The sequence below is a fragment of the Erpetoichthys calabaricus genome, chromosome 12 (assembly GCF_900747795.2).
Source record: "Erpetoichthys calabaricus chromosome 12, fErpCal1.3, whole genome shotgun sequence".
NCBI lineage: Eukaryota > Metazoa > Chordata > Cladistia > Polypteriformes > Polypteridae > Erpetoichthys > Erpetoichthys calabaricus.
In genome coordinates, this window is record NC_041405.2 from 151,836,645 (window position 1) to 151,858,589 (window position 21,945).

At 43.9% G+C, this 21,945-nt stretch overlaps 1 protein-coding gene across 1 annotated transcript in view; it reads left to right on the plus strand.

The window, feature by feature from the left end:
- Window positions 1-308: 308 nt before the first annotated feature.
- abhd8b (abhydrolase domain containing 8b) overlaps window positions 309-21,945 on the plus strand; it is a 67,844-nt gene continuing 46,207 nt past the window's right edge. The window contains exon 1 of the mRNA XM_028816574.2: window positions 309-645. Within this exon, the coding sequence (XP_028672407.1) occupies window positions 519-645 (127 nt within the window). The 5' untranslated portion in view covers window positions 309-518. The remainder of the gene's footprint in view (window positions 646-21,945) is intronic.

The following is a 21,945-nucleotide window of genomic DNA, read 5'->3' on the forward strand; positions in this document are numbered from 1 at the left end:
TTATACGAGTAAAATGCCTCCCAATATTCATTCATTTGACGCGTGGATTGTAAGCGCTAGTCCGCTCTGATTTTTGACGTTTCATTTAACGGCATGCCCCATTTGCTCGTCATATTCGACTACACACACACCGTTCTTCCCGGGCCATGTAAAGCGGATGCCCTAAATTCCAACGGAGCGCAGCACAATCCGTTTCTTTCCATGCAGTGCGCCACATCTCCTGGCAACAGCGGCTACAACTCCTCTCATTGGCTGGACGACACCTGTAGCTCCCCATCGGCTCGAGCGCTGCGCTGTCAATCAGCAGGCAGGGGGCGGGGCCCGCTCGAGCTCTATGGCTACTGCACACAAGGGCAAACGGAGTGCATCAGTAGGGCTTGTGGCGGCGATGCAGCGCTTAGTCGGTCGCTCGGTCTGTTAACATAAAATGGCAAATGGCATGCAGCCTCGCCAGAAAAGTCTTCGCCACCTGCACTAAAATGCCCAGGCACGGCACACGTTGCAGAGCGACAATGTAAATGTCACCGTTCGTGCAAGGGATAAAGCGGCAGATTCCAATTACTGCAGATTATTGGATTGGCTGCCTTATTACTGGCAAGAAGCGCAACAATTCGGTGTCCCACCTTCCTCACGCTGACAAACAAGGTAAGTAAGCTGCGTATTCTGCTCTTCGTTGCCTTTTATTTTTTGCTGTTGCTGTGCTTGCAGCGGTTCACCTGGGAATTGAGGTGGTGGGAAATGGCAGGCACAGCTTTAGAGCATTTTAACGGATCCTGGGCGCCCTGGCTGAAAGCCCGAGTTAGACGGCTCACCAGGGGGGCACTGGAGGCAAAGGACTGTGCGGCGCTGGCACGGAGGTTGCATAACGTTGTGCATTTAAAAGCCCTAATGCTACCCCCCCCCCCCCCCCCCCATACCTTTTAATGCAGGATTGCTTCAGAGTTTCAGCTGCATAGGGCACGGAGGATGCCCAGGCGGACATTCCCTTGGGCATCAATCACCTGGATGCACTCTAATGGTAGCTGCTGCGTTTGTTATTATCCTCAATTGAAACGTCGATAGATGGAACTTGAAGAGGCCGATACCTGCTTTATTTATTCATGGAGCTGCACATTACTGCAGACAGGGACCATTGGGGTGGCCTTCAGGGTTTTAATGCATATGCCTGTGCCAATAACACGACTACACCGAGCAAAAAATAAAAAGAATATATGGAGCGATGTAAGGGGCAACATTTAGCAAAGTCATGTCAATGTCCTTCTCGAATGTCAGACATCTAAAATATTGCAGAATGCAGTTTTCTTTGCATTCAGTATGTTCAGAAATGTTGTTGCACAACAAATTTAACTAATTTTCATTAAATGCTGTATATTCCTCATTTATCAGTAATGCCGTATATCATTATAGTACAATCACTCGTTTCAAATGATAATTGGAGTCTATAGAAATAGAGTGAAAAATTATAAATCAAGTCTACTTAACAATGCTGCGTGCAGTACTATGTGGGTACAATGTCATGCACACAAATACTGCGTGTATACTAATATTCAATGATTATAAAACATCATGTACTCTGTAGTTTATATCTGCTATTCACATATACACATGTGTATATATATATATATATATATATATATATATATATATATAAAATCTGTACCCAGGTTCAAACCAATGTGTAATAATTTTGCATACTACTATATATTTATGTGTGTGTAGGTATATACATAAGAATATTATATATATATATATATATATATATATATATATATATATATATATATATATATATATATATATATATATATGGCAGCGAAAGCCTGTGATACGGTTTGCATATTTGTAGCTGGAGATCCACAAAGGGAGAAAATTAATCACATGTCATACAGACATTTGGACATAAACCCAGCATATGCAAACTTAAGAAGAACATCCTCATAATAAATAAAACTTTACGACCAACACCCCCCTAATCCCACCTCATTACCTGCCCTCCCAACACTCAACCTTACCCCCCCCCCCATCTTATTTTGCTATATATTGCCTTTGATTCTTGTAAGTCTAATTATTATCCTCTGATGACGGCTCATGGCAGGAGCTGAAAGCTCAGGAATAAAAACTAGGGTCCATCAGGCACGGGGACGCCCCCTGGCAGTGACCACGGGCCCCTACAGGGTTGAGCTTCTAAGCCCTGTACCCGTGGCCCCCAAAGTAACCAGGGTGGTTGCCCCCTCATGGTCTGGAGGAGGCACAAGCCCTCCTCTGGTCCTCCTGGGCATCCCGGCTGGGCATGAGCCCCGTCCGGGTGCCACAATATATACAGTACACACATACACACATATATATATATATATATATATATATATATATATATATATATATATATATATATATGGTTGAAATAGTTTACTGTCAAATAAATGCAAAGAGTACGCGACACGTGTTTCGCCCTCATTCTGGGCTCATCAGGCGTACAAACTCCACTGCACTCCCTCTCGGGAATCGAACCTTCTGGCGTCAGATAACCACCCATACAATCAGATTGTGACACAGACTTCGAATGCCGTGAATGTAATTACCCCGATCTACATGCTGTCAAATAAACGACCCACATGCCGTGGCGCAATGTTAGGGGCATCGCCTCTGGCGCTGACGTCCGAGGTTCGATTCCCGAGAGGGAGTGCAGTGGAGTGTGTACGCCTGATGAGCCCAGAATGAGGGCGAAACACGTGTCGCGTACTCTTTGCATTTATTTGACAGTAAACTATTTCAACCATTCTATGATCTGCTCCTCCGTGGCGGATGTTAGCAGATTGCTGGCCAACCACAAGCGTTACCTGGTAGGTAACCACCCACACTAACAGATTGTGACACAGACTTCGAATGCCGTGAATATATATATATATATATATATATATATATATATATATACAGTACACACACACACACATATATATATATACACAGTATATATATATACAGTATTTACATACAGTATATTATATAGTACTTGCCAAATAACACAAAGAGTACACAGTGGAGGCTTGTCAGGTGTACACAATTTTACTTCCTCTTGTGGGGATCGAACCTCGGACATCAGCACCCGAGGTGAGGCCTGTGACGTTGTGCCATGGCGGCTGCTTTGCTTATTTGGCAGGGTGTATTACAGAGTATTACATGCATAGGTCTGATCACAATCTGATATTTGGGTGGTCACCTACCAGGTAATACGTGTGGTTGGTCGGCCAGCTGTCAGACATCATATACTGTATATATACAAGGTGAGTCAAAATTATGTTAACACTAATGGTACTTGTATGTACTGTATATACTTATTTACAATTTACAGAAAGGCCCACAAACAAACAGCAACTGAAAGCCGCTGCAGTAAAGGCCTGGCAGAGCATTAAAAAGGAGGAAACCCAACATCTGGTGATGTCCAGGAGTTCAAGACTTCAGGCTGTCATTGCCAGCAAAGAGTTTTCAACCAAGTATTAGAAATGAACATTTGATATCCAGTTATTTAATTTGTCCAATTACTTCTGAGCCCCTGAAATGAAGGGATTGTGTTCAAAAAATGCTTTAGTTGCCTCACATTTTTATGCAATCGTTTTGTTCACCTCACTGAATTAAAGCTGAAAGTCTGCACTTCAACTGCATCTGAGTTGTCTCATTTAAAATTCATTGTGGTAATGCACAGAACCAACATTAGAAAAAAAGTTGTCTCTGTCCAAATATTTATGGACCTAACTGTATATATGCATATATACATACTGTACATACACACACATATACAGTGTACATTTGTAAAGAATATGTAAAGATATATACATAATACGAGGGGGAGTTAAGCTAAAGTTAGAAAATGGGATTTATTAGAAAATGGAACAAACCTTAACAAAGCTGATCTCGTCAGTCACTCTTCTCAATGCACTTGCTTCACCTGCCTGGAAGGGCTGGGATTCCAGCAGAGTAAAAGGTCTCGTCCCCTTGTATATATACAGTATGTGTGTGTGTGTGTTTGAGTCACAGACTGCAACCCTAGACCTTAACTACAACTTTATAAGTTTGATATGTTAAATGTGTGAAAAAACTTGGGCATGGATGTAATGTAATATGGGAAATTAGAATCTACCCCAACATCCAGCCCCACCCTAAACATTCAGCTCCACCCCAAATACAACTCTGCCTCATTCCACAGGCTGCAAGGGCAGTCTCTCTATAATCGCAACATCAGACAAACTGAAAGTATAACTTAACAAAGGAAAAAGTAAATAGAAAAAAAAATGTGATGAGCATTATATAAATAAAGCAGTTTCTTTCTTTCTGAATTTCCCCTTAGATAGTTTATTAATCCCCATCTATCTATCTATCTATCTATCTATCTATCTATCTATCTATCTATCTATCTATCTATCTATCTATCTATCTATCTATCTATCTATCTATTATATAGTGCCTTTCATTTCTATCTATCTATCTATCTATCTATCTATCTATCTATCTATCTATCTATCTATCTATCTATCTATCTATCTATCTATCTATCTATTATATAGTGCCTTTCAAATCCATCTATCTATCTATCTATCTATCTATCTATCTATCTATCTATCTATCTATCTATCTATCTATCTATCTATCTATCTATTATATAGTGCCTTTCAAATCCATCTATCTATCTATCTATCTATCTATCTATCTATCTATCTATCTATCTATCTATCTATCTATCTATCTATTGTATAGTGCCTTTCAGATCTATCTGTTTATATATCTATTATATAGTGCCTTTCAAATCTATCTATCTATCTATCTATCTATCTATCTATCTATCTATCTATCTATCTATCTATCTATCTATCTATCTATCTATCTATCTATCTTTCTGACCCAGCTGGGTGTATTCAGTGTTGAAGTTTACAATATACCACCTGTTGGAATGTACTTTGTAAAGCATGTCATAATAAAATGCATTGCACTTTTAGCTTAATCCTATACACTGCTTGAACATACATGTGAGATTCAGTTTGTGAAATGTGAAGCGTTATCCATTAGCCACACATACTGTAGATAAAATGATATGCATATCCAGACTGTATTATCACTAACAGTATTATATGGCTGACACTTTCATCCAAGGCACCTTACAACATTTGAAGTACAGTTGGCTCCATTGGGAGCTTAGGCAGGTGAAGTGACTTGCTGAGGGTCACAGATTTGAACCCACAACCCCAAGGTCTGAAGTTCAAATGGCACACTGACCATTAGTAGAAGCCTTCATAACCAAATTGAAATGTTAAATATAGATAGCTAGCTGTTAGATGTTGTTCTCTGTTTATTTGCACCATCTTTGTTAACACACAGTGCTCCAAACCTCTCAATCTGAAATGACTGCATACAAAAGAACTGAATAAAGAGATTTTGGCAATGGGTTGTTATCTTTATGGTTAACAATACGTGTCACAGATCTTTATAAGCAAATACAACCTGCAGTTACCATCAGCGTCAAAGGCTTTATACAATATCCTCTCCTGCTTCTTGTGTAGCTGCTCTCGTAGGCTCTTCTCTAATGTCACTCAATATCCACGTCAGTTCATTTATGAGGTCAGAAAGGCCGCGTTAGGAAGGTGAAGGCCGTCTGTGTTTGTGTTCTGATTGTGAGACACGACACCCGCACTGCGTGTGCTCATCACAACACCAGAGCCATTAGTGTGTTGAGCCGCGGTGTGCAGCACAGATACGCGTGGGTGGTTTGCTGTGTGCTCATGACCCACTTCTTAATAATTTTATTTTTTATTGCATCAGCCAATCAGGGGGTGTCTGTTGATTTCAATAAAAGACGCCAACAGTCTGAAGATGCGGCCTTTTTACAGCCTACAAGGTATTCCTGAGTGAGAATGCAGGCGCACACCGTGTCAGACCTCGCAGACCCCTTCAATTCTAAGCTCAGTCCTCGTTCTTTATCTTTTATGAAGGCAGTCACAGGTGCTGTTGGACATGAACTCATCTGCCACACACACACTAGCAGTTACCAGAGAAGACCACCATAAAAAAAGAGGCAGTGGGCTCAGAAGGCTGAGAGCATATGAGGATTACAAGTGCCTTGGGCATGAGAAAGGCGCTATATAAATTAAATGTATTATCATCATTATTATTATTATTACAAGGAGCAGGAGGGAAGCACACAGTCACAGTGAACAGCAGGTGGTCTTCTGGCAGGTGTGAACAGAACAATAAACAGACGCAGTGTAGATGTGCAGACGTTAAAGAGAAGTGAAGAGCACCAGAGACCTGTCATCGTGTAGAGGGGCACACAAAATAAAAGATGAACAAACTCACTGTGTTTAAGTGTAGCCCACCTGGCCAGAGTGTCCAAGAGTTCCACCTCAGCACTGATTTTGTGAAGTGTGCACTTTTACTGTGTGCGTCTTTGGAGGCTTTTCTAAGAAATCTCGAATACGAGTGTGTAAATTTGATTAATGGTTGGGGGCCATAAAGAAGACTGGAGTGCTGGTGTGTGCTAGTGAGCCCAACCTATCCAATATATAGTGCCTTTCATATCTATCTATCTATTATATAGTGCCTTTCACATCTACCTATTATATAGTGCTTTTAAAATCTATCATATAGTGCCTTTCCCACTGTCTATCAATTATATGGTGCCTTTCACATCTATCTATAATATAGTGCCTTTGACATCTATCTATCTATAAATCAATCATATAGTACCTTTCCCTCTCTCTATTCTATAATGCCTTTCACATCTATGTATCAATCAAAAAATCTATCATATAGTGCCTTTCCATCTATCTATCTATCTATCTATCTATCTATCTATCTATCTATCTATCTATCTATCTATCTATCTATCTATCTATCTATCTATCTATCTATCTATCCATCTATCTAATCCTGCCTACTACACTAACATCTATCTATCTATCTATCTATCTATCTATCTATCTATCTATCTATCTATCTATCTATCTATCTATCTATCTATCTATCTATCATATAGTGCCTTTCAAATCTATGTATCAATCAATCAATCAATCAATCAATCATACAGTGCCTTTCCCTCTATCTATCTATTATATAGTGCCTTTCACATTATCTATTTTTCTATCTATCATTACTGTATCTACAGTGCATCCGGAAAGTATTCACAGCGCATCCCTTTTTCCACATTTTGTTATGTTACAGCCTTATTCCTAAATGGATTAAATTCATTTTTTTTCTCAGAATTCTACACACAACACCCCATAATGACAACATGAAAAAAGTTTACTTGAGGTTTTTGCAAATTTATTAAAAATAAAATAACTGAGAAATCCCATGTCCATAAGTATTCACAGCCTTTGCTCATTACTTTGTCGATGCCCCTTTGGCAGCAATTACAGCCTCAAGTCTTGTTGAATATGATGCCACAAGCTTGGCACACCTATCCTTGGCCAGTTTCGCCCATTCCTCTTTGCAGCACCTCTCAAGCTCCATCAGGTTGGATGGGAAGCGTCGGTGCACAGCCATTTTAAGATCTCTCCAGAGATGTTCAATTGGATTCAAGTCTGGGCTCTGGCTGGGCCACTCAAGGACATTCACAGAGTTGTCCTGAAGACACTTCTTTGATATCCTTCCCCAGATTTGTGCCTCGAGACAATCCTGTCCCGGAGGTCTACAGACAATTCCTTTGACTTCATGCTTGGTTTGTGCTCTGACATGAACTGTCAACTGTGGGACCTTATATAGACAGGTGTGTGCCTTTCCAAATCATGTCCAGTCAACTGAATTTACCACAAGTTGACTCCAATTAAACTGCAGAAACATCTCAGGGATGATCAGGGGAAACAGGATGAAATAAAAGTTATGAACAGAATCGGTGACAAAGGGCAGCCCTGGCGGGCCTCTCACTGAAAACGGGTTCGACTTACTGCCAGCAATGCGGACCAAGCTCTGGCACCAATTGTACAGGGACCGAACAGCCCTTATCAGGGGGTCTGGTACCCCATACTCTCGGAGTACCCCCCACAGGATTCCCCAAGGGACACGGTCGAACGCCTTTTCCAAGTCCACAAAACACATGTAGACTGGTTGGGCGAACTCCCATGCACCCTCCAGGACCCTGCTAAGGGTATAGAGCTGGTCCACTGTTCCGCGACCAGGACGAAAACCACACTGTTCCTCCTGAATCTGAGGTTCGACTATCCGACGGACCCTCCTCTCCAGGACCCCCGAATAGACTTTTCCAGGGAGGCTGAGGAGTGTGATCCCTCTCTAGTTGGAACACACCCTCCGGTCCCTCTTCTTAAAGAGGGGGACCACCACCCCGGTCTGCCAATCCAGAGGCACTGTCCCTGATGTCCATGCGATGTTGCAGAGGCGTGTCAACCAAGACAGTCCTACAACATCCAGAGCCTTGAGGAACTCTGGGCGTATCTCATCCACCCCCAGGGCCCTGCCACTAAGGAGTTTTTTGACCACCTCGGTGACCTCAGTCCCAGAGATGGGGGAGCCCACCTCCGAGTCCCCAGGATCTGCTTCCTCATTGGAAGGCATTAGTGGGATTGAGGAGGTCTTTGAAGTACTCCCCCCACCGACCCACAACGTCCCGAGTCGAGATCAGCAGCGCACCATCCCCACCATACACAGTGTTGACACTGCACTGCTTCCCCCTCCTGAGACGCCGGACGGTGGACCAGAATCTCCTCGAAGCCGTCTGAAAGTCGTTCTCCATGGCCTCCCCAAACTGCGCATTCCGCTTGGCCTGCCGGTACCTATCAGCTGCCTCCAGAGTCCCACAGGACAAAAGGGACCGGTAGGACTCCTTCTTCAGCTTGACGGCATCCTTCACCACCGGTGTCCACCAACGGGTTCGGGGATTGCCGCCACGACAGGCACCGACCACCTTACGGCCACAGCTCCGGTCAGCCGCCTCAACAATAGAGGCACGGAACATGGCCCATTCGGACTCAATGTCCCCCACCTCCCTCGGGACATGGTCGAAGTTCTGCCGGAGGTGGGAGTTGAAGCTACTTCTGACAGGGGGCTCTGCCAGACGTTCCCAGCAGACCCTCACAACATGTTTGGGCCTACCAGGCCTGACCGGCATCCTCCTCCACCATCGAAGCCAACTCACCACCAGGTGGTGATCAGTTGACAGCTCCGCCCCTCTCTTCACCCGAGTGTCCAAGACATGTGGCCGCAAGTCCGACGACACGACCACAAAGTCGATCATCGAACTGAGGCCTAGGGTGTCCTGGTGCCAAGTGCACATATGAACACCCCTATGCTTGAACATGGTGTTCGTTATGGACAATCCGTGACGAGCACAGAAGTCCAATAACAAAACACCGCTCGGGTTCAGATCAGGGGGGCCATTCCTCCCAATCACGCCCTTCCAGGTCTCACTGTCATTGCCCAGGTGAGCATTGAAGTCTCCCAGCAGAACGTGCGAGTCCCCAGAAGGTATGCCCTCTAGCACCCCCTCCAGGGACTCCAAAAAGGGTGGGTAAGCCGAACTGCTGTTCGGTGCATACTCACAAACAACAGTTAGGACCCGTCCCCCCACCCGAAGGCGAAGGGAGGCTACCCTCTCATCCACTGGGGTAAACCCCAATGTACAGGCTCCAAGTCGGGGGGCAATAAGTATACCCACACCCGCTCGGCGCCTCTCACCGGGGGCAACTCCAGAGTGGTACAGAGTCCAGCCCCTCTCAAGGAGATTGGTTCCAGAGTCCAAGCTGTGCGTCGAGGTGAGTCTGACTATATCTAGCCGGAACCTCTCAACTTCGCACACTAGCTCAGGCTCCTTCCCCTTCAGAGAGGTGACATTCCACGTCCCAAGAGCCAGCTTCTGTAGCTGAGGATCGGACCGCCAAGGTCCCCGCCTTCGGCCACCACCCAACTCACACTGCACCCGACCTCCTTGGCCCCTCCCATAGGTGGTGAGCCCATGGGAAGGGGGACCCACGTTGCCTGTTCGGGCTGTGCCCGGCTGAGCCCCATGGGTGCAAGCCCGGCCACCAGGCGCTCGCCATCGAGCCCCACCTCCAGGCCTGGCTCCAGAGGGGGGCCCCGGTGATCCGCGTCCAGGCAAGGGAAAACGCCGTCCAAATTTTTTATTCATCATAGGAGGTTATGTTGAACCGCACTTTGTCTCATCCCACACCTAGGACCAGTTTGCCTTGGGTGGCCCTACCAGGGGCATAAAGCCCCGGACAACAGAGCTCCTAGGATCATTGGGACACGCAAACCCCTTAACCACGGTAAGGTGGCAGTTCGAGGAGGGGGCCTTTTACATCTATTTATCTATAATATAGTGCCTTTCATATCTATTATATAGTGCCTTTCACATCTATCTATCTATCTATCTATCTATCTATCTATCTATCTATCTATCTATCTATCTATTTATTATATAGTGCCTTTCACACCTATCTATGTATCTATTATATAGTGCCTTTCACATCTATTTATCTATAATATAGTGCCTTTCACATCTATCTATTTATCTATAATATAGTGTCTTTCACATCTATCTATCTATCTATCTATCTATCTATCTATCTATCTATTATATAGTGCCTTTCACATCTATTTATCTATAATATAGTGCCTTTCACATCTATCTATTTATCTATAATATAGTGCCTTTCACATCTATTTATCTATAATATAATGCCTTTCACATCTATCTATTTATCTATAATATAGTGTCTTTCACATCTATCTGTCTATCTATCTATTATATAGTGCCTTTCACATCTATTTACCTATAATATAGTGTCTTTCACATCTATCTATCTATTATATAGTGCCTTTCACATCTATCTATATTATAGTGCCTTTCACATCTATCTATTTATCTATTATATAGTGCCTTTCACATCTATCTATAATATAGTGCCTTTCACATCTATCTATCTATAATATAGTGTCTTTCACATCTATCTATTTATCTATTATATAGTGCCTTTCACATCTATCTATAATATAGTGCCTTTCACATCTATCTATCTATAATATAGTGTCTTTCACATCTATCTATTTATCTATTATATAGTGCCTTTCACATCTATCTATTTATCTATAATATAGTGCCTTTCACATTTATCTATCTATCAATCATCTAGTGCCTGTCACTTTATCTATCTATTATATAGTGCCTTTCACATCTATCCGGGGGCCTACAATGCTGTTAAGACGGATGGCAGTTTCAAGACGGAAGTGACATGACCGCACATCTAGACCAGCCTAATGGGTTCAGGTGTCATGCCTGGCTGTGGAGTTGGCACTTTCTCCTCCTGTCTGTGTGGCTTTTCCTTTCACATCCTAAGCACATGTGTATGGGATGCTGGCGATTCTGGATTAGGCCAGTGGGTGCCAGTATGAATGTGCCCTGTGATGGACTGACACTCAGTTTCAAGGGTTGGTCCCTGAAATACTGTCCCAGCTGTCATATGCCTTAATATGCCTGGTTATGGAATGGCATCCACGCCAGATTGGTTGGCAGCCAAGTTGGTCCATCCAGCATCTGCATAAATGTGCCCTGTCGTGGACTGGCGTCCAGTTTGGAGATGGTTCCTGAGATATTGGCCCAGTTGTTGACTGTATAAATGTCTTCTTGGATGAACCAGCTCCCTGTCCAGAGTTGGTTCTTAAAAATTAGTGTATAGTTGTTGTATGCATGAATATCCCCAAGTGGTGGACTGGCATCCTGTTCAGAGTTGGTTCCTGGCAAACCATCATGTCTTCTGTGTGTGTATAAATGCTCCCTGTAATGGACTGGCACCCAGGCTGGAGTTGGTTCCAGAAATTTAGCCTAGTTCTGTGCATGAGTATGCCAATTGATGGAATGGCATGCCATCCAGAGATGTTTGCTCCCGCACTGGCCCATAAATGTATCCATGCATGTGGTACCCAGGTAGAGTTTGGTTCCAGAAATGTGTCTGAGTTGTTCTGTGCATTCATATGCCCAATTATGGAGTGGAGGGTTTTACCGACTAAATTGTTCCATTTGGATCTACATAAATGTGCCCTGCTTTGGAATGGCATCCAGTCCAGGGATGCTCCTTGAAAAATTGATTTAGTGTTTAACTGCCTAAATGTTTTCTGGGCAGGATTGCCAGTTTGGCCCAGTGGGTTTGAGAATGAATGTGCCGTGTATCGGACGGGCATCCAGTCCAGTGTTGGTTCCAGAAAATTGGCCTTGTTGCCCTGTATATGCCCATTTCTGGACTGGCATCCTATCCACAGATGGTTCCTACCAAAGTGGGCTATCTTGCTGGGTGCATACAGGTGACCTGTGATGGAATGGTATCCCTGGCAGATGTTGATTTCTAAACAATTGGCCCAGTTGTTGTGTGCATGTGTTTCCTTTGATTGACTGGTGCCCAGTCCAGGGTTGGTTACCTCTCTAGCCCTTACAGCCCTAAATCAGACAAAGCGGGTATGGATTACAAATGGCCGAGTAAATGAATGAGTGCAGGAGGAGATGCCACCTTTGCTGCCATACCCCATCCCTGAGCCCCCATTAACCACCACTGATGCCATCTTATTTGCTGCGGTGACATTCAGTAACAGTCAATTGGGGTCACAGGACGAGGTGGTCGTAAAAATATGTGATTACAGTACTGGGCGTGGCAAATCATTCCTTCTCACTTGTCGTTTTTATAGCTCCTTTCATGGAGACAATCAATTAAAAGATATTTTATTCTATTATTTTATTTATTATGTAAAGAAGCACAGACCGATGTTGCCCGACACGGACACATCAGCGACGAGCGAGATTTGTTTTTCCCTGCTATCATTTGGGACTTCAGCAATAAAGTGACGCGCTTGTTGTTTTTACTTCTCCGCAGCCCTCTTTATTTCTATTATTTATTTCTTTTCTATATTTTCCTGCAGGCTTGCCCTGACTAATTAGATAAAAACACAGATGGCTCCTTGGCGAGCTCCCCTGTGGCTTCTGGCTGCAAAACCGCAGGCTGATAAAAATAATCAGCTGGACAGCCGCGCGTGCTGAGGCAACCCCAGTCGAGGCCGACACAAAATGGAGGCCATCATCATATCGGACTGCAGGCAGACCCCAGGCACAACAATGCCCCCCAATGTACTGCAGTTCTTCCAGATCACACCATTCGTCTGTTTGCTTTCCTCCATGCTTATCTGGTTCAAAGTTCTGGAAGGATATGACACAAAGTGGATGGGACACCAGTCTACCGCATGTGGCCCACTCAAGCACACCCACACATGCCAATTAAGAATTAGACATGGGAAGCCCACCAGGACACGGGGAGAAATGGACCGGGAGTCAAACCCCGGATATGGGGATGGACATCCAGCGGATTCAGAAAGTCTTCACTTTCTGCACACTTTATTTAATTTTAAAAGGATACATTTGCCGTATTTGTCCATCAGCCTACACACAGGTCAGGTCAGGTCAGCACGCTGCAGCACCCACCACACGATGAAACTGCTCAGGATCCCCCCAGGCGGAGGCACGGTCCAGTGTCATCCTCCAGAAATGACCCTCTATCTGTTACATGGGGGTCCCCTTGGCCTGGTCCAGCCAATCAGGTCCTCAACAATGAAGATCGCCCTCGGGTAATCACCCCACATGGCTGTAGTGCCATAACTGATGCCCCCTCACAATGCAGGTCATGTGCCTCATTCGGGACTCCATGAGCAACACAAATTCAAACCAGCGGCCCCCAAGGATTCTCTGCAGAGATGCATGAAGGAGTCCAGTCTTCACCTCAGGTCACTGGGTACCGTCCATGTCTCACAAACAGGACACACCAGGACTCTAAAGACTTGGACCTTCGTCATTTTTACACCCCTTTCCAGCGACCTCATGACACCCCATGCTCTCCCAATCCATCTACTGACTTCATAGGAGGAGTCACCAGAGTCGTAAATGTCACTGCCGAGGCAAGTAAACCTCTCGTTGAGGTCGACGCTCTCTCCGCAGACAGACACACTGCTGATGGCCGTGCCCAAGAGATCATTAAAGGCCTGGATGTTGGTTTTATCAGGACACTCGCAAGCCCAGACACTCAGACTCCTCACTCAAGTCTCTCGAGCGCCCCGATCAGAGCCTCCATTGACTCCGCGAAGATCACAGCATCGTCAGCAAAGTCAAGATCTGTGCCCAACACCCAGTCCATGCCAGCACTGAACAGAGTAGGAGCAGGAAACACTGCTGAGGGACCCCCAGAATCAACTGGGAAAAACACAGAGGTTCACTCTGCACAGCACTCACAGTACCAGTGTACAGGCCAGCCATGATATCCAGCAACCTCGAGGGGATCCCGTGAACCCTCAGGATGTCCCACAGGGCAGCTCAATCAACTGAGTCGAACGCTTTACGAAAATCGACAAGGGCTGCAAAGAAACTCTACCGATATTCGCGTTTGCGCTCCATGAGAACCCTCAGTGCCAGGATGCGGTCGATGGTAGACTAATCTACACTCAATAACCCATAATGACAAAGTGAAGGCATGTTTTTAGAAAGACCTGCAAATTTACTCACAATCAAAAACTGAATGTATTTAAAGTCGGCGGAAGGGAAGGGACGTCATGAGCAAATGCCATTCTGGAACCGGAAGTGACATCAGGAGGAGGCGGGACCTTGAGGGCCGGAATGGGAAGTGATGTTGCTGTTGCTCTCTGAGGACCGAAGCAATTGTTAGGCTGAGGGTTCATTGGTTTTTCTGCAGGAAGAGAGGAGAAAGAGTTGGAGGGCAGCACCAACCCCTGGTCCGGCGGGTAAATGCACTTATTTGAGCCCGTAAACTGTCTCCCAAACGCACGTGTTTGACAGTGTGTGTGTATATATATAATATATATATATATATATATATATATATATATATATATATTGCCTCTTTCAACCCAACAGACAGACACACTGAGCACAGGATAAAATCACCAAGAAGGTATTTAATTATTATTCTTCTTGTACTAGTGCCCGAAAGCACCTCTGCCACTATAAACAGTCAATACAAAACTAATAATGCAATAAATTGAAACAATTCTCTCCTCCACATTTCCCAGCAAGCTCGGTCCAACTCCTCCCAACTCCGTTTTCGCTTGCTGGGTCTGGGTATATAGTCCTTGACCCAGAAGTTCTTTTCCTCTTCCATTCACGTGACTTCCCAGCACTTCTGGGTCAGATGGAGAACTTCAGCCCAGAGGTACTTTGGGGCGTCCGTCCACGTGACTCAATAATACTTCCAGGCTAAGGAAAAGATACGAATCCCCAGGTTCCCTGGCAGCGTCTCCTGGCAGCACCCACGGTATGCAGCAGGGCTGAGAAGCCGAACTCCAAATCCCATGGTGCCCTGCAGGAATCTGAGGCACCGCTATGCTGCAGGGAACTCGCCATCTGGCGTCTTGGGGAAGGCAGTGTCCCACAGTAGCTGCCTTCCCCCATCTTTCTCTTCTTTACACCAGCTGTGTAAGCCATGTTGTAAAACGCCTGGACTCCTAGAAAACATGGATTCCTTGGTTGTCTATCAGCGGCTAAGCGAGTTTCTCTCTTTTCTCGGCGGTTTCACTTTGGTGACAGAGTTGCTTTCTTTGAGCTTCATGCTTTAGCTTCACACTTCCGGGCCGGACAGATAGACACATACACTTCCACACACAGATGTTTATATATAAGACTAGAGGGCTTTGCTCGCCCACCCCATCCTGCGTCTCTGACTTCACGTCTCTGCCGCTTGCGTTGTGAAGAGGGGGGCTGAACGCACCCCGACGAGACACGGTTGCTCCTCCAACACCCCCTCTTAAACGGTGATGCAATGGGAAACACATACAGTTTTTTGGGTTTTTTTCTTACCTCTTCTTTGCTCGATCAGCTGCTGCTGTTGCTGCCGTGCCGTGTGATCTCCATCTCGTGCGGCGCACTTCTGTTATATCACTCATGTCCATATATCCGTTCTCTTTTTGCTTTTACCTTTTTGTCAATATTGCATTGAATGTTGATTCCGTGTTTGGAATCACATCGTGACAACGCAACGTATAACTGTCCGTGAGTGAATATCGTTTCTTTCTCTCTACAAGAAATGTGGCTGACATAACCACACAGGACTTTTCCAAATCTCTTTGCAAAAAAGCTCTTCTCTCACAGGGCTTCTGGTCCTGAGGCATGGTGACATCATTTGGCATGAAGACTCGTCTCGTGGGACGGGAAAGTGTCTCTGAGATAATATCGTCTCGTCTCCTTCCAAGATTTTTTTAATAATAGATAGATAGATAGATAGATAGATAGATAGATAGATAGATAGATAGATAGATAGATAGATAGATAGATAGATAGATAATGAAAGGCACTATATGATAGATAGATAGATAGATAGATAGATAGATATAGATAGATAGATAGATAGATAGATAGATAGATAGATAATGAAAGGCACTATATGACAGATAGATAGATAGATAGATAGATAGATAGATAGATAGATAGATAGATAGATAATGAAAGGCACTATATGATAGATAGATAGATAGATAGATAGATAGATAATGAAAGGCACTATATGATTGATAGATAGATAGATAGATAGATAGATAGATAGATAGATAGATAGATAGATAGATAATGAAAGGCACTATATGATAGATAGATAGATAGATAGATAGATAGATAGATAGATATAGATAGATAGATAGATAGATAGATAGATAGATAGATAATGAAAGGCACTATATGACGATAGATAGATAGATAGATAGATAGATAATAGATAGATAGATAGATAGATAGATAGATAGATAGATAGATATAGATAGATAATGAAAGGCACTATATGATAGATAGATAGATAGATAGATAGATAGATAGATAGATAGATAGATAGATAGATAGATAGATAGATAGATAGATAGATAGATAGATAGATAGATAGATATTCATAGCATTCATAGTCTGAAACACAATCTGAATGTACGAGTGGTTACCTACCAAGTAACACATGTGGTTGGTCTGCAAGTCGGCAAATGTCCGTCATGCCCTCTCATTTGCGAGAAGCAGATCATAGAATGTTTTATAGTTTTACTGTCAAACAATGCAGAGTACGTGACAACCCATACAATCAGATTGTGTTTCAGACTACGAATGCTATGAATGTAATTACTCCGATCTCCAGGCTGTCAAATAAACAAACCACATGCCATGGAGCAGCGTAAAGGAGCTTCGCCTCTGATGCTGCTATCAGAGGTTCGATCCCCGCGAGGGGATGCAGTGGAGTGTGTACTCCTGATGAGCCCAAATAAGGGCGAAACTCGTGTCGCGTACTCTTTGCATTGTTTGACAGTAAACTATGCAACATATATACTGTATATATGCATACATACTGTGGAATATGGCCAACCGTTCATCCCGGCCAATACCTCCAAGCCGCCAGGTGGAGCTCTCCCTGCAGTATGGAGGTGCCCCGAAGGCTAGCAGGGAATCCTGGACAATGGGGTTTTTACCCACAGCCCTGCTGGATACCATGGGGGCCGCTAGAGGACACTGCAGGGAGGCCCAAGGATTATTACTTGCCCTACGTCCCGGAAGTACGTCTTAGTCACAGCGACAGGAGGAATGACGTGCTTCCAGGATGAAGAAGAAGAGAACTTTTTATCTGACCCGGAAGTGATGTAAAGTCACATGGACTGGGGGGTTGTAAACACTTTCGGGTCAGGGACTATAAAAGGACGATGGGAAATCCCAGACGCTGAGCTGAGTTGGGAGGCAGGGTGGCTAAGCGTCTGGGAGTGGAGGATTGAGTATTGTGTATTGGTTATTGTGGATTTATTGCATATTGTGGAGAGGAGGGTGCTTTGTACACTTATTTATAATAATAAAGTCAATTCTTGGACTTTTATCTGGTGTCTGATGTCTGGTCTGAGGGTTCAAGGGGTCACAGGGACCGGTAAACTGTCACAATACATACCAGTAACGCGCGCACCACATGATAACGTGCAGTGAATACACTTGACTTGACCATTTCTAGTTTTCATCCTCTTTCTCTGTACGTTTATCATTCGTTTGCTCAGAGGTTGATGCGCTTGCTGCTTCCTGAGCAGCTCTTCTTTATTCCACCCTAGCAGCCTGCTTCTTCTCTTCGTTCGTCGGCATCTTTTCGCGTTAAAACTGATTACGTCAGTGTTTGTGTTGCAATTACTTAGTACGTTTTCTTTAATTTTTCACTTAAGCTGCCACTTAAATTAAAATGAAAAGAGGAATAACCTTGGAGGCCAATCATCACCCCGAAAGCAGATAGTAGACGTCACGTGGTACTGTATATGTGTACCAAATTTCAGGTCAATAGGTCAAACGGTTTGCGAGACACAGGTGATTTCAAATCCTGGACAGACAAATGGACAGCCACAATAGCGTATTATATAAGAAGATATATAAATATATATAAACTAGTCATTTAGCCCGTTACAATAACGGGCGCTAGAACAGTAGTGCATAAACATTAGTAGGAACAGTCTATATTAAATGGCAATGTTGATGTTTACTTGCTGAGATGACCGTTCTTCATGGGCTGCCGCCGTGTATTGTGTGTCTTTAATTTTCTGTGACAGTAATACTGTCTTGTACGGCTCTATCCAATAAGGGTGCGCAGAAAAAGGCGAGCTTCAAAAAGGCGACCTCAATTGAGCGCGGCGAATAAAGGCGTTCGTAGATAATTTAGTTCAAATGGCTCTGGAACATGTGAAGAGCAACAAAGGTGCAGATCTTTATTTACACGCGCCTTTATTCGCTGCGCCCAATTGAGGTCGCCCTTTTGAGGCTCGCCTTTTTGTTGCGCGCCCTTATTGAAGGATACCGTCTTGTACGTCCGCTGGCTTGTACGTCCGTAATATACCTTTAATTTTCTCTGGCGGTAATACAGACGTGCGCGTCGGTGATATGCCTTTAATTTTCTCTGACAGTAATACTGGCTTGTATGTGGCTGTAATATGCGTCACTGTATTGTGTACCTTTAATTTCCTCTCGCAGTAATACTGGTTTGTATTTCCGTAAAACGCCTGTAATTTTCTCTGACAGTAATATCGCGCATCGCACCGCACATGCGCACTTCACCAGAAGACACACACACGGACACCTGGACGCTCAAAGGGATATTATAATCTAATATTATTAAGCCTGCTTATTCCAATGTGGGGCTACACGGGTGACAGCACTGGGTGTGCCAGGCCATCACACGTCACCCTTTTACTGGACCACTTTAGTTGTAACGTGGATGTCTTTGGGGTGTGGGAGCAAAACTGGAATACATGGAGAAAACCCACACAGATGTGGAAAATTTCCCCATGGGATTATTAAAGTGTATCTAATCTAATCCACACGCCGGCTTGAGGTTTGAACCCGGGACTTTGCAGCCATGATTTGACGGCTGCACCACCAACGTCACCACCCTGCCTCGCCATTTTCTGTCTTTGTGCTCCCATAAAGTTCAACGGTGTGAGTATCCAGAGGGTGGTGGCTGAGCGCACCGCAGTACGATGAAAAGTACAGAAATCGAAGACCTCAAACATGCAGAGGTGGGCTTTGAACCCTGAGGGTGACTCATGGTCAGTTTGGTTATTAGTACCCCGGGCCTTAAAGCCTCAGGTTCAGATCCCACCAGTATGATGTGCTCAACTGAGCAAGACGCTGACTTAGCCGATGCTTCAGTCTCTGTGGTTTATAGAAGGCGCCCTATAAAAGGCACTATAAGAACACGAACTTTCATTCATTCAGCCGCGTTCCGATTTCTTTTCTTTTTTTTTTTTTAATTGTACCAATTGAGTGGGCGTTTGACGATGACCTGCTTTCTTGAACGCATGGCACATATTCCAGAACATTCTGTACAATGTCTGCCTTGCAATTACAGAGTGGGTTGGCTTCATCACAGCTGACTCCCCAACCCCCCATTTTTCCCATCCTTCCCACCGCCCACCGAAGAACAAAACAAGCGCTGAGAAAGGAGCCACTGGGAAAACAGAGGCATCATGTCAGTCAGACCTATGCAGACATAATGGAGGAGTCTGGAGCTCCTGTCACCTTCTGGCTGTTTAGACAGAAATATAAAAAAAAAAACAAGCAAACCGGAGTGACGTCACCCACCTCGAGTCACGTCGGGGGAAGAGCACTCATTGGGCCTGCCTTTGAAATTCTCTTATTTTATATAGTGCCTTTCAGAACTCTTTATCTACAGAAACTGCCTTTCACACCCCTGTAATGTAGCGCTCAAATTCGGCTATCTAATCAAAGGCCTTTCTATCTACCATAAAATACCACTGTTATAACTCTTCATGTATTTATAGAATACAATAGCTTTCAAAACTGTCAGTCTATTATAGTGTCTTTCATATCTGTTTATTTGTATAGTGACTAACTGACTTATCTGTTGTGGCTGAGCGAGGTGTGACACGAATCCAAAAAATAATTGTTGGGGTGCCAACTGGGTTGCCCCTCTTAATAACAGCTTCAGACACAAAAGACACAGCAGCTCGTTGGCAGAGATAAACAGAAAAAAACGCAGACACGTATCTGAGTGGTCAGGCTGGGGTGGAGCTCCGGTCCAAAGGGGCGGAGTCAGTGGCTTTCACTGGGCGTCTTCTCAGAACTGAAAAAGAGCAGATAAAGAGACGTCACTCTTAACAACGGCGCCCCCCTGTGTCCCAGGGTGGTACTGCTTACCTTGGATGAGCCCGTAAAGGTGACCCTCTGACTCGCATGTGTGACAACATCAACAGAGTACCTTTTCTATTTGTCTTTGATATCCACCCTCTCATAGGAATTTATCAAGATAATGTAGTGCCTTTCCAATCTGTCATGCAATTATAGCTCATTTTTGGTCTAAAATGTCATAACTTTCATATCTATGATATAGTGCCTTTCACATCTAGCTTTCTTTCTGTACCCATCATATAGTGCCTTTCTTATCTATCTATGTGCCTCCCACATTAATGAATTCCTGTAATATAGTGCTCAAATCTGCCTTTCTAATATAATGCCTTTTTATCGATAGTATCACTGTTATATAATACGGTATGGTACAACATTGTCATTCTACTTGAATGTCTCTCGTATCTGTCTATTGCTATAGTGACTGACTGATGTGTCAGTCTGTCTTTTATAGCGTGTTTCTCATATGAATTTATCACTGTAAACCAATTTGTCTTTCTAATATAGTTGATTGTTTGATATATAAGATGATCAATATATATGAAAGGCACTATATGATAGGTAGAGATAAAAGTTATGATATCTACTATAATTAATGCCTCTCAACGTGTCTATTATAGTGTCTCATATCTGTACATTTTTATTGTGACATTTAGATCTATAATAGAATGCCTTTTCTTATCTGTTATATAGTGCCTTTCATATCTATTATCTATCTATTAATTATATACTGCCTTTTCTTATCTATTGATTTATCTATCAATTATATAGTGCTACTTTTAACTGTCTATTATAGAGTGCCTTCCATATCTATCAATCAATCAATCATATAGTGCATTTCCTTATCTGTCATATAGTGCCTTTCATATCTATCTATCATATAGTGTCTTTCATATCTATCTATCTATATATCTATGGTGCGACTCAAACCACCTACACCTGAACACCAGCAAAACCAAGGAGCTGATGGTGGATTTTAGGAGGTCCAGGCCCCTCACGGACCCCGTGATCATCAGAGGTGACTGTGTGCAGAGGGTGCAGACCTATAAATACCTGGGAGTGCAACTGGATGATAAATTAGACTGGACTGCCAACACTGATGCGCTGTGCAAGAAAGGACAGAGCCGACTATACTTCCTTAGAAGGCTGGCGTCCTTCAACATCTGCAATAAGATGCTGCAGATGTTCTATCAGACGGTTGTGGCGAGCACCCTCTTCTACGCGGTGGTGTGCTGGGGAGGCAGCATTAAGAAGAAAGACGCCTCACG